General features: G+C 41.4%; 1 protein-coding gene across 1 annotated transcript in view; it reads left to right on the top strand.

The window, feature by feature from the left end:
- PTPRT (protein tyrosine phosphatase receptor type T) overlaps positions 1-14,012 on the top strand; it is a 439,233-nt gene that overhangs the window by 360,400 nt on the left and 64,821 nt on the right. Inside the window, exon 14 of the mRNA XM_071759664.1 lies at positions 12,231-12,366. Within this exon, the coding sequence (XP_071615765.1) occupies positions 12,231-12,366 (136 nt within the window). The remainder of the gene's footprint in view (positions 1-12,230; positions 12,367-14,012) is intronic.

The following is a 14,012-nucleotide window of genomic DNA, read 5'->3' as shown; positions in this document are numbered from 1 at the left end:
TCAAAGAAAAAAAATGAAAACATAGCTTGAAAAGTTCCATTCTTGCATGACCTTTTGATTTGTACTGTCTGATTTGGGTACTTCAGAAAAGTGTCACACAAGTGACCTTGAGTTGACTTCTGTGAACTGATTTAAATTTCATTAATCTGTTCAGTCACCAAGCTATCTCAGTGTGTTGTTTCTGAATGTCATCTCTTTTTCAAAAGGGATCTCTTACTAATATTAATTTGCCAAGAAATATAAAAAAAGATGAGAATGCCTAGAGCCACTGGTTTTTGGTGATCTTATTCTTTAGGATTTTTCTTGACTGACGTGAATGGAAAAGGACAGGAAATGATGGCAGCGGTAGTGTTCATTCTCCTTGTCTCAATGGATATCACTTTTGATTTATAGGCAGTTCTCTTATTCCTGTAGTGGAGTGTGGAAATCTCTGTGAAAATTCTTTCTTTTTTTCACCCTTCTTTGTTTTCTCTTGTCCTCACTCTGAGAATTGCAGTGTTGTATTTCTCAGTGCCTGACCATTGGCAAGGACACCAAAATATCCATGACTGTGGCTAATTTCATCCAGTTTTAGCTCTTCAAAGGCACAGGATTGCCTGCAGCTTGTGGGCAAGGTAGTGCCACAAGTGAATTTATAGTACTAAAAATGTAACAGGATCTTCCCTTGCTGGGGAGTGTGAGCAGTGGCTGAACAGTGTGGGTCTGTAGTTTGGAGCTTTCCCATAGTTTCAGATTTCCATATGTCAAGAGGCTGAATTCCCACCATTCCTTAACTCCAGCTGAATGGAAGGACTCAGGCCCTGGGGAGAGGTCTCAGAGCTTCTCTCTCCCTTCAATGCACAGAAACCCTCTCCATGCTGTAATTACAGTGTGACCTGATGGAAGGCTGAAAGCTGAAGTGTTCTAGATGACCTCCTGTGTCTGTGCTGCCTTCCCTCTGCTCATTATATTGATTATCTCTAATGGCATTGCCATGTATTCACCTTTACTTGCATCATTGTCTTTCTGAGGATAGAATGAGCCAGCTTCCAGTCTGCCTTAAAGCCAATCATCAGGGCTGCTAGCAAAGATACCACTGTGGTGTCTTTGGTAAGAGAAAAAAAAAAACAAAACAAACTTACTTGGAGTCAGGGCTAGCCTCAGCACTGACAGCTAAAAGCTCTGCTTTGAGTTGGTACCAGAGAAAAAGGATATTTTGTTTTGATGCATGAAAATAAGTGCATGCTACTGGTGCCAGCCCAACTGTTCATTTTGGGATAGAAGCCTAATTTTTCCATTCCTAGATGTTTGCCACTGCAGTAGCTCCATTAATGTGAGTGAAATGAGTGCTGATTTACACCAGTGGCAGGAAGATTAGGATCAAGACATATTTAAGCAAGGGCAAGTATTCTCTTCAAGTGTTGGATTAACAAGGGCACTAAATGTGAGTGTGGGAGTAATTAGGCAATAAAATGTGTTAGGCAGTGTGTTACTGGGGGATGGTAACACATCTTGGGTGTTGCTGCTAGGCACCTGTTCAGAAGCTGAGTGGCTTTAATTACTTGAGAGCTGCATGAGGCTGTTCCACTGTCACTGCTTCAGCAAGCTGGGAGGCAATTTGCTTTGTATGTCCCATTGCCTCAAAACCAGGGAAATGAAAGCAGACAACTCTTTAAAAAGTGTTTTAGTCCATTAAAGAGCATTTTGGAGATTTCCCAATTTTCTCTCCTCCCCTTTTAGCAAGAAATAGACCGTTCAGATTGAGCCCTTATTTTCAGTGCAGTTCAACTCCATGTAGGAGCTGCCTCTCTGTGCACTCTTCAGCAGGGTTTTCTGTATTTCTTGTTAGATAAACCTGATTCTTGTGGCTGCAAGAGATCTCTCTCAACTTTTTGTGTATTGGTTTATTTAAATTTTAGGGGGGGGGGGTCAACATTTCAGACCCTAGGCCACAAAAACCAATAGTGTATCCTCCAAAGCAGAGCTGGTAGATACCCACTCAGGCAAGGAGATCTCTCGAGCTCTTTTCCTTCATCCAATGTCTCAGGGTAGGAATTGGCTGATGCTGTTGAAAAGGGCTGGTGGCAGGGCCCCATCATCAGTCTCTGCTGCAGTGACATTTCACAATCCATCAGAAAGCTCTCTGCATTTGTCTGTGTAGCCACTTCACATTTTGCAAGCATGTTTTAAGTCCACAAGCATTATTAACCTCTTGTCTCTATGCATGTATTTATTTTCAGGTTCACTGGTCTCAGATTTCTTACCACTTCCAACCATAAACATCTCTCCTCCCATGGGCTACTCCTCTTTTTTGAAATTACTGGAGTAATGTTGTCTTTCACAGTGTTAGTCACTTGGATGCTTATCATAAGCTTAAAACACTCTTTAAAAAGAAGTTTGTAATTAAACCCTAATTTACCAGCTCTCTGCCATACAATTTTCATTCAGCCAATTTATTTATTAGTTTTGCCATTTGGTTTCCTTGATAACCTTTGGTTTATTATGTCCCATTCTTTCTGAATTAACTGACTTGTTCTCCGTGTCTTAAAGCAACATATTTATATTGACACTTTATTAAGAAAATTGCAGCCTCTTACCAAGAGAGAGCATTTACCTCTTCTGTGCTTAAAGTGCACTAAATTAATTTCACACTGTAATTGAAACCAAGGCAGAGGGCTCATTAATGGTTCCTTATCTCCCGATACTCATTTCGACTTTCTTTAAAAAGTGAATTCTTGCAAATGAAAGAATGGAACTTTAATAATCATTACAAGGTACATTTTTATTTGTTCCTTTTGTTTTGTTTTTTCTTGTGCATGCTGCCTGGGAACGATTTTGCTTGTTCTTAGCAGTACTAGGTAGGCAACAGGTGACCACGCGAAACCCGCCCAGCCTCTTGAGCACAGGTGATTATCATCAGTTCAGGCAAAGAAAAACTGTTCAAACTTTCAGCCAGCTGATCAGCTTTGTGACTTCTTGTTTCATACTTGGTTTGCATGGGGAAATGCTTTTACAATTATTCTAACTGCAGTAGAACTGGGGGCACTCCTTACCTTTCACTCCCTGTGCACTGAAGTGAGCATCAGCCTGAGCTGAGGGTCACCTGGAGGTCCAAACACTATTTAAACCTTCAGAGGAGCACTTGAGCATGACTGAAGAGCCCCGTGGAGCCCTTACTGGCCCTCTGCAGAGGCTGAATATCTTCCTGAATGTGCACGGAGGTGACCTTGCATTTCTGAATAAAAATGGCATTCTCTGGGGCTGATTGTTACACTTCCTCTGAGACAGCTGAGTCTTGGTGTTGAAGAAAGGATGACAGGAGAATGGAAAGTAGATTCTGTCAGTCCTCTGTCCAGAAACTTCTGCTGGAATCAGAGACATTGCAAAAATGAACCTCAGCAATGCTGTGTAAAATCATGCACAAACCACTAGTGAGGAGGTCCAGAGCTTCTCAAAGGCTTTGCAGTTGCCATCAGAAGGAACTTGAAGATCTGTGTGTGATAAACTTGTTTTGTATAGAATCAGGACCAATATCATCAGTTCACTCCAGAAACCTTAATGATAAAGAGGAAAGCCCACCAGTAGTTTCTTCTGCTTTATCCTGATGGACATAGCCTGATTTACTGGGATGTGACTGAGTTCTGTGGGAATAAATAATATGAAAGGGAAGGGAAAGGAGGGTTGGTTTCTCATATATTTAGGAATGTTCCTCTTCCAGTGCTGCATGGTTATATTCCTGTCTAGCTGTGACTTCCTTGCCAGGAATTCTTTTAATTTCACATCAGGGCATCTGTAATGATAGAGGGACAAAAAGATATTGGGACAAGAAGATACTGGGCCTCTTGTGAAGTTTACATGCCTCTAAGATTGAGAGAAATGACCCTGCTTTTTTGTAGCACATCCCAGGGAACTTCCTGGGAGATCAGTGCTTAACAATCCCGAGACTTCAGAAATAAACTTGGGTCTGGAAGGTGACCAGTGAAATCATGGGGAGGGAGCAGACTGCAAAAAAACAATGAAAAATGAGGATGAAAAAAATTTCTGGTGTTCACACATAGTTTTGCTGCTTGTGAGAACAGTTCTTGCCCCTTCAAATTCATTGAAGAGGGCTTTGTTGTTTTCTGCAATATATTCTGGTTTTGTAGACAGATTATGTGTTTTTTTTAAGCAGATCTAACCCACTTCAAATATATTTGTTACTGCATTTTGTTTTCTGATATGCCAGAATGTTATTCCTTTGACAGGTTTATTCTGTTTTGTGCTACTTATTTCAGTGGGTTTTATAACACTTTTAAGTTAAATGCATGGAAATGTTTTTCTGTTTTTCCTCTGAACAAATTTCTGCCTTTTAACAGTTGTTTTTAGCACAAGTTTGTGCATCATCATCATTAATTGATTAATAACAGACACATTTGCATGGATCTTACTGAAAAATATTGCCTATTCAGAAGACAACCTAAACCTTTTGGTATTTGAATGTGCACTGAACCCAGTGAACATCTTTATTTTCATAAAATTTGGTATCAAGACTTATTGTAGGGGTTTAAAATGTTGACTTTAGGGGCTTCCTTAGCCCAGGGATCTAATGAACCAGCTTAGAATATGTGAAGAACCTGGTGCAAAACTGGATGAGGCTACAAGTGAGTTGAGTATGATAATCTTGGTCAGGTTTCTAGAGACCTGTGTCCACTCTAGAACTTCACCATGCTGACAGAACCTCATCCTGGGCTCCTCAATTCAAATAAACAGTGGGTGGAAAAGGCTGGGAGAAGCACCATGGTTCAGATAAAATTTGGGATAGATTAGCAACAGCAGACTGAAAATACCACCCTTGTAATTGAAAGCATCCACTTCTGGGATTAATTTTTCAGAAAAGAGATGGTTTGAAAATGCAGAATTAAATTGCTTATTGCTGTGTGAGTCCTGTCTGGAATCAAGGCAGGGATGGAGCCTGGTGTCCCCTTACAGTCCCTAAGGGGTGTGAAAGGATGCTGTTGGCTGAGTGGTGTGGCTGGTAGGTTGTGCAGTCATTTTTGTTTGCAGATTCACAAGCAGCCAGGCAAAGGTGAGGGGAGGAGGGAAGGAATTAGTTGTATGTAGAGGCAGAAGTGAAGGTTGAATCAGAAAGGATTTGTTTTGGTTTGTTTAGTTTGAATGCAAAGAGCAATGCATGCTGACTTGCTTGGGAAAGTCAGAATTGGGTTTTTTCTCCTCTTTTCTGCTTGAAGGTTTGCAGAAAGAACTGAATGTTTCCTGAAGCCTTCTGGACAGGGGCTGAGAGGTGGGGCAGAGGGGGAGCAGGCAAAGGAAGAGCAGGGCTGTTCTATTTTAGAGGAGAGCAGTGTTGGATGTTCCCAGCCTTTGTGGTTTCACCAGCTCATTTGGCTACTGAGTATTTTTCCTCTGTTTTCTGATATCTGGAGATGCTCTCTAAGGTGTATCAGCCACTGATTGGGTGTCGTGGATCACTTGAAAAGTTTTTCATAAACAGATATTAATTGTCAGTGTCCTTAAATGGCACTTCCAAAGGCATGACAAACCCAAGGCTGTTACTAATCCATTGTGCCTCTCTTCTCTTAAAAAGATTTTTTCAATGACCCATGTTCAGAAACAGGGTTCTTATGACTGCATTAGCTTCTCAGTTTCTTCTAGGAATCAAACACTTAAAAAACTGTCCAGTAGCATCAGGATATGTGACAATGTCAGAAGAGAGGTAGGTGTGAAAGAGACTGTTTCGTAACACTACTGTAGAGGAAAAGAAAAATCTTCATTCAAGACATGCCTGAAAGTGCTGCCTTAACTTGGCAAAGTACAGAAAGTTTCCCAGGATTTTATGCATCACACGTAGAGTGTGTACACACAGACTCCCCAGTGCATTGGCCATATGACTCCCTTTTTACTGTAAAATGTTGAGTATCCTCCTTTGCATGCTGCTCACTCAGCTTGAGGGACAGATCTTCCTGGGCACAGATTTTGTAGGCTACCATGGTACTTGCAGCACCTTTGAGCAGCTGGGCTCAAAAGGCTGCCTTCAGTATTCATTTTATCCCACCTCTAGACTTAACTCACTGGTTTTGTAATTTCTACAGCTGGTCTGGCTGTGGATTTTTAATGATAAGCATGATGAGAGCTGAGTAACTGCTTAGAGGGGACTGGTTGGTGCAAAGGTTAATTAGTTTTTGTTCGTAGGGTGTGATGGGTCTGTTCCACATCCAGTGTTGTCATGCACTGTGGGCTTTCTGCCTGTATCAGTCAACAGATTGATCTCCCTGAGTCTGTTCAGGACCATAAAAAAAAAATTAGAGTCACATCTGTAGATTGGAACTTGTGGTAATGGGAATTTTATTTGTTTTTCATTTTTACAATTTCGAGCTTGTTTCTAAATAGCTCTGCAAAAGTGGAGAGTTCAAATGGAGACATGCAGTGCCCTCTGAACCAGCACCTCTCTTGTAGGTGTCACAGCACCTGCTCTTCACCCAAGCTGCTTTTTCAACTAAATGTAATAATAACCCTTTCTTGTTCTTGGGGCCCATCTATCTGCCTTTAGCTCAGATTAGGTGCTTCTGAAGAGAGAAAGGAAGTGAAACAGGAGGGGAAAAGAAAAGCCTTAGTGATGGATTTGCCTGGAATCTCCAGAATTAATTATTCTCTTCCTGATACATTTTTAATTCTTACTCAGTTTAGTAACACTAATCTTGATTCCTCCATGTATTTTTACCCTCATCCTCCTACAGATTCAACCTGTATGCCTGGTAATCCCTCATATAAATTCTGGTCTTTCTCTCCAAGACTGCTTTGTTTTGCTGATCTCTCTGTTTAGAATATGGTTGAAAGCTTTTGGCTCTCCTCATCCTTTCCATTCCTTTGGAGCTTTTTTAGAACAATGAGAATGCCTGTGCTGCCTGCAGTCTTCAATAACTGGAGGCAGAAAATTGGTGTAGTGACATTACGTGTAGTGATCCTGTTGGTGGTATTAATTTTTTTAATGAATTTCAACAAAGCAATAGCCATAGTGAAATCTTACCTTTCCGATTTGATGAGCTGCTTCACTTTTTTTGGCTTATGATACACAGCAGTACCCCAGTCTCTCTGTACTGAGCTTTTCTGTAGTCCCAGGACTCTGCAGAAGGTTGCAAACCAGGCTGCCTTCCACCAGCCATGCGTGGGGCCAGGTGATGCAGAGAGCTGCAGCTGGGTGATGCTGGCTAATAGGAATTTGGGATCAAGATGTGAAATGGGGCCCTTCCACCTCTATCTCAGCATTATCATGCTCAGAGGAACCTGGCAGCCCTTGAGTTTATATATCAGAGGCTGTTTCAGAGGTAGAGATAGAATCAGGAACTGAAAACATAAGGGAACACATTTCTACATGCAGAGATACTTTAGTCATTTGAAGACCACTCACATAGAAAGCATCATAAAAAAGAAAAGGAAATCATGTTTACAAGTGATTTGAGAATAACTGCCTTTGGAAAATAAGCCTCTAGGTCTGATAGGAAATTTTACATTCAGCATGCTGCCTGCCCATTGTGTGCTACAAAGAAGTGACTGATTGAGCAGCTCATTTTAACTCGTAATGACTTTGAACCCATTATTTTTCATTAATTTTTCTGTGTTAAATAATACTTTGAAGTAATTTTTCTGATTGGCTTTTGTTTCAAGAATGACTTTTTATCTGAAGGAGTTGTATTCTTAGCTGTTACAAATTTGAAACCAAGCTGAGTCTTTGCCAGACTGACATGTTCCCTGCTTAGGTCTTTCTTGTCATCTGGTCATGGCTGAACCTCCCATTACTTGTGTTGCTTCTTTTATTTTGTCCTCACTGCTTTTACACTTGCACTGCCTGTTTCTTGCCCCTGGGTATTTGACCCAGCTATCTTAGAGCCATTTTGTTTCCTTTCTGCTTTCCTCCTCTTGTGGCACTGGGTGCTTCTCTCTGGCTCTCTGGTACAGCTGCCATTGCAGGACTTTGGTTTTTATGCCTCACCAGTTGGAAGTCTCACATAAATACCCATCTTTTCTCCTCCCTATGGCTCTTTTGAATTCTTTTTCCTGTCAGTTACATGTTTTAATGCAGTGTTGTAATTCGTGCTTTAGATAAAAAATGCTTCCAATTGCAGTTTGTGAAATGGGTTTTATAGAAGAAACTTGTATTATCAGTCCTGCTTAGCTACATGCACTCAATAACCATTCTTTCCTGGGTGTTCTTCAGTGTGCTGCCTCCACAGAGAAAGGTCACTGTATCTGGTGGATTATTGTTTTCAAATAATATACCTGGGCATAAGTTGCTGGGTGGAAGACTGTCCCAGCATCATTCCCTTAGCTGCTGTTGCTCTTTCTCCCTTCATCCCACCCCCTGCCCCCATCCGTGAGAGGTTGCAGGGCCTGATGGAGTTGCCACAAGGTTTCAGTCTAAAAATGTCAGTGCTCAGCTCTGCTCCTGGGTGCCTGTGATGCCAAAGGCAGGTTTTTAATCTTTCTACATCTATAAAGTAAGTAACATAGTTGATTACTTACTTTGCATGAGCATTAAGCGACTTTAAAGCACCCATGAATATCACTTCAGGAGGGTGCAGTACTGTGTGTGAATGCTTGCTGGGATGTGGATGGTGTTTCACTTCCTTGGCATTTTGAGAGGATTCTTCTCTTTAGTTATGACTGGCAAAAATTTGAGTTTAGGCTGTAGAAATCATTGCAAACCATGTCCCAGCTCAGAGCAGCTAAATGTCATCTCTTCCTTGTGGACAGAAGCATTTCTGGAAGATTTAACTATGGAATACAAATGGCAGCCTTCCTTATTGAAATAATTTTATGTTTCAAAATTCTTTAGTCCTTTAGTTACCAGCCAGTGCAAGGCCAGCTTTAACCTTGGTCTGAAGCAAAGAGGAATTTGAAGGGTTGAAAGCCACAAGGAGCTTTCACAACATGAAGCCACGCTTCCAATAGTTGGATATTTACTGACCTGGCCTGGGATTTGTGGATCTCCAAATCCACAGCACGATACCTGGATTAGACCTTGGGCTAGACTTAGCCTGTGTGTGACTAAAAATAAAAAACATCAGTGTTTGATGATCCATAAACCTGACTTCTCCTGGGCTCATGGGACTCTGGGACAGAACCCTTTGCTTCACCAGAGCAATTTCTCCTGTGCATGTGCTACATGCAGTGTGTTCTCTTTCACTGCAAGATGCTGGAACTCTGGGAATCTTGAAAGGGTCAAAAAACCTAAATAAATTAGGTTGGTGAGCAAAAACTGAAATCTTGGAATGTAAAATGGAGTGATGGGTGAATGCCAGTGCCTGTGCAAGTCAGATCCATGCCACTGATCAAGTTTCTGGGACAGTGTGGTTTGTGTAGTACATAAATATATATCTGAAAGTAATAGCTTGGTCTGGTAGATAATGCACAGACAGGGAGCCTAGAGACCTACAGTCTTCCCTTCCCTGGCATTGCCTTCTGTCATTTGCCTTCCTTATTAAGGAAGGAAGCTTAGGGCAGCAAAATCTTCTCCTTTATGGTAGCACAGTGTAATGGGGTCCTGGCCTTAGCAGGGTCTCTGGGTGCCACTGAAGCTCACACAGTAATAACAGTGGTGACCTGTTCTATGTCCTATTATTCCAGTAACCACCTTCAGTTATGAGGAGCAATTTATTCCAGGATATGTGGTGGAAGTAATCAGAAGTATGGTTCTAGTTTACTTTCTTTCCCTTTTAATCTCAGCAGTATATAAATATTATTTTTCACAAAGAAAAGAGTGTTTGCTTTAGTAGAGCAATGCAGAGCTTTCCATGTGTATTTTAAGACATTTGTATGAAGTGGTCATCTGAGCAGTTTTTAGGGGCTTCTGTGCTCAGAAGCTTTCAGATCTGTCTGCATGCCAGGAAAGGAGAGAAGCAAAAATGAATTCTACAAGTCTGCTACCCTCAGGAGCAGCAGCAATCATCTTCTGAAAATGCAGTAACAGCTGACAGATCTCCTTCTGCCAGAACAGAAACCTTCTCCTTACCTACAGCTGGTGGTGCAGGTGCAGCACAAGCAACCCCAGCAGATTTAAATATCCACAAGGTAAATGCACCAGAACAGCAGAAAAACAAGGGAGTCTTGCAGCAATGTTTCCTTGCAAAGCTTTAAGAATCCAAGACCCAGGAATTTACTGACACTGCCATATTATCAATTCCTAGGCACTGTTAACTAAGACAACTTACAAATGGCTGGACTAGTAGCCCAAAGGAAGTGTTGGCCTTTGCCAAGATAGATAGAGCTACACAGAAGGTTCAAGTGAATCAGTCACCACAGTGTGGAGGTGCCAGGATGGATAATAAACCTTTATTCTCTTTCTGGAACTGCAGTAGTCTACAATGGAGCAATAAATATCAAATAAAAATTCCCTGTGACCACACATTGCCTGTAGTAACAAGCAGCAGCCTGGCAAAATCAAACCAATCTGGTGGATCAGAGGATAAAGCTGGCAGCACTTTCTTAATTTTTTTTAAGTGTGGCTCCCAGTTCATGAGGGCATTCAGGAGGTACAGAAGTGGAGAAGGTCTCAATGTGCTGTTTCTGGTAGAAAACCATTCTTCAATCCCTATTATTTAGGGTCATAGGAGTAACTGCAACTCAAATGAAGGATAATGTGGAATATCTGAGCTGCACTTCAAATGATTAATTTTAGCCATTTTCAGGGAAAAACTGTACCTTTCCCATTTACTTTGTTGAATGATAGTGTCAGGATTGCCTGTATGGTAGCATATGGCTCACCTCTTGGGCAGATTTGATCCAAGGTTGCAAGAGCTGTTGTCAAATAAAGATGGTAATGGGCAGCTGCCACTTTATTTTATTTTTATGCTCAGGAGTCCTTTTAATGCATTTCAGACATCAGCACAGAGGTTATCAGTGAACTCTTAGCCAAATGGGAAAATTGGTGGATGTGGCAGAGCAGGGACAGAGAGCTGGGACAGAGACCTATTAAAGCACATGCAGTTTGAAATGTAGCACATGGGCTAAAGAATAACCCAGTGAGGCTTTTTACTGTCTCACCAACATATGGATTTGATTGATTATTATCTCCTCAAGCAAGTGACTTTAAGAACAGAAGTGATTCAGATTTTCCCAAAGGTCAGCAGCACAGAGTTGTTGAAAGAGCAAAAAATTTTGCAGTCTTCTGATGGCACCACTCAGTTTTCACCTTCCATTCCCTTTTCCTTCTGTGTTTAAGCTGTAGAGGAAGCCTGGCTGACTCCAACAGCAAAGGTGAAGCCCAAGATTGTGATTTCATGTAACGTGAATTAATTTAACTTCATCAAACTTAGTGGTACTATTTTTTGGAGTAAAGTATATCAGGAATATAACAAAGATGGGCTTATTTAGTCTGTAGAATAACCACGCTGCAAGTCTTGTGGGGTGCTTTAAATCAAGCTCAGTGGTTTAAGCTCTATCTGGAAAAATTCTGTGCAGCAAGCAGAGAAGTCAGCAGAGCTGAGGTGTGTAATAGCCACTACACAAACAATGAGGGGAGCACTCTGCAAGGTCCTTGTTTATTGCAGGGGCAGAAGACCCTCAAAAGTCAGATCATTACAAGGAAGTAAAAGAAGAAACACTGTACAAGCATGTTTTATTTTGAGGTGTGTAGATTTACTCTCAAAAAATCCCAAAATTTCAAGTAGACATTAAGTTGTCTTGCCTGGGCTGCTGCAGAACCCATAGGTGGAGTACCTTGGGTATGGCTCTGTGCATGGGGTTAATGCTCATAATGTGCATTAAAAAATGTATGTCTAGAAAAGCCAGACTTCTGGTATAACAAGAAAGACAAATGTGTTCTGATATTAGAAGAAAAAAAGTTTCTGCAAGTACTGTTAAGGGATATGTTACTGAAAACTTTTAAATTCATTATCCCAATGAGCAAGGATTGCACCTCTGCTAGAGTTATTTGAGAGGAAAATTATAACACCTCTTAGCTCTCCTGCTTCTGGGTGTATGTGGAGTACTTTAGAAGAGTAAATTCCCCATTAGAGTATAGCATGGTAGAATCTTAGTTGCATTACATTGGGATTTTACACCCTATTACTGCTGTGAATTCTCTCTCGTTAGCCTTTATTAAAGCCATATTTAGTCAGATGGACAATTGTCTATTGCAATTTTATTGCAAATACGTTGTTAGGCTTTCAAATGTGAATATTTCAAGTGGATCACTGCACAATTTTTCTACAAATTTTCTTTTTATCTCCTCCTTTCTCTCCATCCATCCTTTTAAGGAGCTTCCACACAGAATTCCAACGCAGTGGAACCAGAAAAACAAGTTGACAGCACGGTGAAAATGGCTGGAGTTATAGCTGGTCTCCTCATGTTTGTTATTATCCTCTTGGGAGCAATGCTGACCATCAAAAGAAGGTAAGTTTCTGCTTTGCTTCCATCTTGGGCCTTCTGGCTAGAGTGTTGGTTCTTCAAAAAGAAAAATTAATTTGATAGAAAGAAAACATTGCATTTGTGCTGCAGAGGTCCCTGTCTATGTAAAGCTACCACTAGCAAGCTGTACTCCCAGAAGAGATGCCTGTCCTGGCAGGTCCTGTATATGCAGCAAAAGAATGGTTGTTACTACAAAGAGTTGTTAATTTTTATTAATTATCATTGACAAGGGATAGCTCATGAAAAAGCATGGAGAAATAAAAAGCAATAGTGATACAATGGAAGTGGGAATTTGAGCCTCTGCAGGTAGCACCACAGTGGTTTAGTAGAAGAGAAGAATTCTTTCTTAGCAGCCCAGAAAAATCATGTCTTGAAATAATGTGATCAAATGTTTAGTTCCCAAGTGAGTCTTCATGAGATGTACTTTCACACAGCAATTTCTTTGCAGTCAGTGTTCAGTTAGAATATTATATCTTGTTATGGGTTAGAATCTTTCTAAGAGTTAGCTTCAGTTTACAGGGGAACAAAACTTGGAAAAGCCATGTATGGTAATGAAATTTTTTCAAATGGCTCATTTTGTGTGATTTTCTTCTTGCACTTTGAAGTAGACTATTGCAGTTGCTACTGTTGGAAGAGCCCCATATTCACAGGGTAATACACTACTTCAGAAAACCACTTAGGCCAAGGGGTTTTCTTGAGGAAAGGATGTCTTTTATTTATATTTTTTCCAGTCACATTTCTGAAATGAATCCTCCTTCAAAACAATAATTTGTTTCAAAAAGCAGCAGGAGCTGGGAGCCCCTTGTCTAGGGAGGGGTTGTGTGACATGTGAGACCCCTGATGATTTTGCAAAGCTCTCTTCCTTTGAGATCTCTTATCTCTGTGATGAAGTGAAATCTCCTGTGACATCTCCTGAAAATAAGAGCAGCAGTTAAACCTAAATATCATCTCCTCTATCTTAATCCAGAGCATGTGTGCAAATTCATATGCTACAGCTGTAGAGGTGCAGGGCTGCTCTTCAGAAGGACCTTGAGAGGCTGGAGAAATGTGCTGATGGGACATGGTGAAGTTTAGCAAAGGCAAAGTCCTGCATCTGGGTTGGAGTAACCCCATAGAATCATGGAATTGGCTGGGTTGGAAGGGACCTCAGAGCTCATCAAGTCCAACCCTTGATCCACTCCCACTGCAGTTCCCAGCCCATGGCACTGAGTGCCACATCCAGGCTCTTTTGAAATATCTCCAGGGATGGAGAATCCACCCCTTCCCTGGGCAGCCCATTCCAATGGCTGATCACCCTCTCCAGAAAGAAATTCTTTCTAATGTCCAACCTAAACCTCCCCTGGCACAACTTGAGACCTCTTGTGCCCTCTTGTCTTGCTGAGAGTTGCCTGGGAAAAGAGCCCAACCCCCCCCTGGCTCCAACCTCCTTTCAGGGAGTTGGAGAGAGTGAATGCAACAGTTCAGGCAGGTTTACAGAGAAGGACCTCAGAAGTCTGAGTGGAGGAGTTGAACATGAGTCAGAAATTTGCCTTTTTCAGCCAAGAAAGTCAACTGCATCCTGGGCAGGGTTAGCAGGAGTGCAGCCAGCAGGTTGGGGTTGGGTTCCTGTTTGCCAGTGGTGAGGTTGCTCT

Source organism: Heliangelus exortis, chromosome 16 (genome assembly GCF_036169615.1).
Source record: "Heliangelus exortis chromosome 16, bHelExo1.hap1, whole genome shotgun sequence".
Taxonomy (NCBI): domain Eukaryota; kingdom Metazoa; phylum Chordata; class Aves; order Apodiformes; family Trochilidae; genus Heliangelus; species Heliangelus exortis.
Note: the sequence above shows the minus strand (reverse complement) of the source record. Positions and strands in the feature narration are given on the sequence as shown.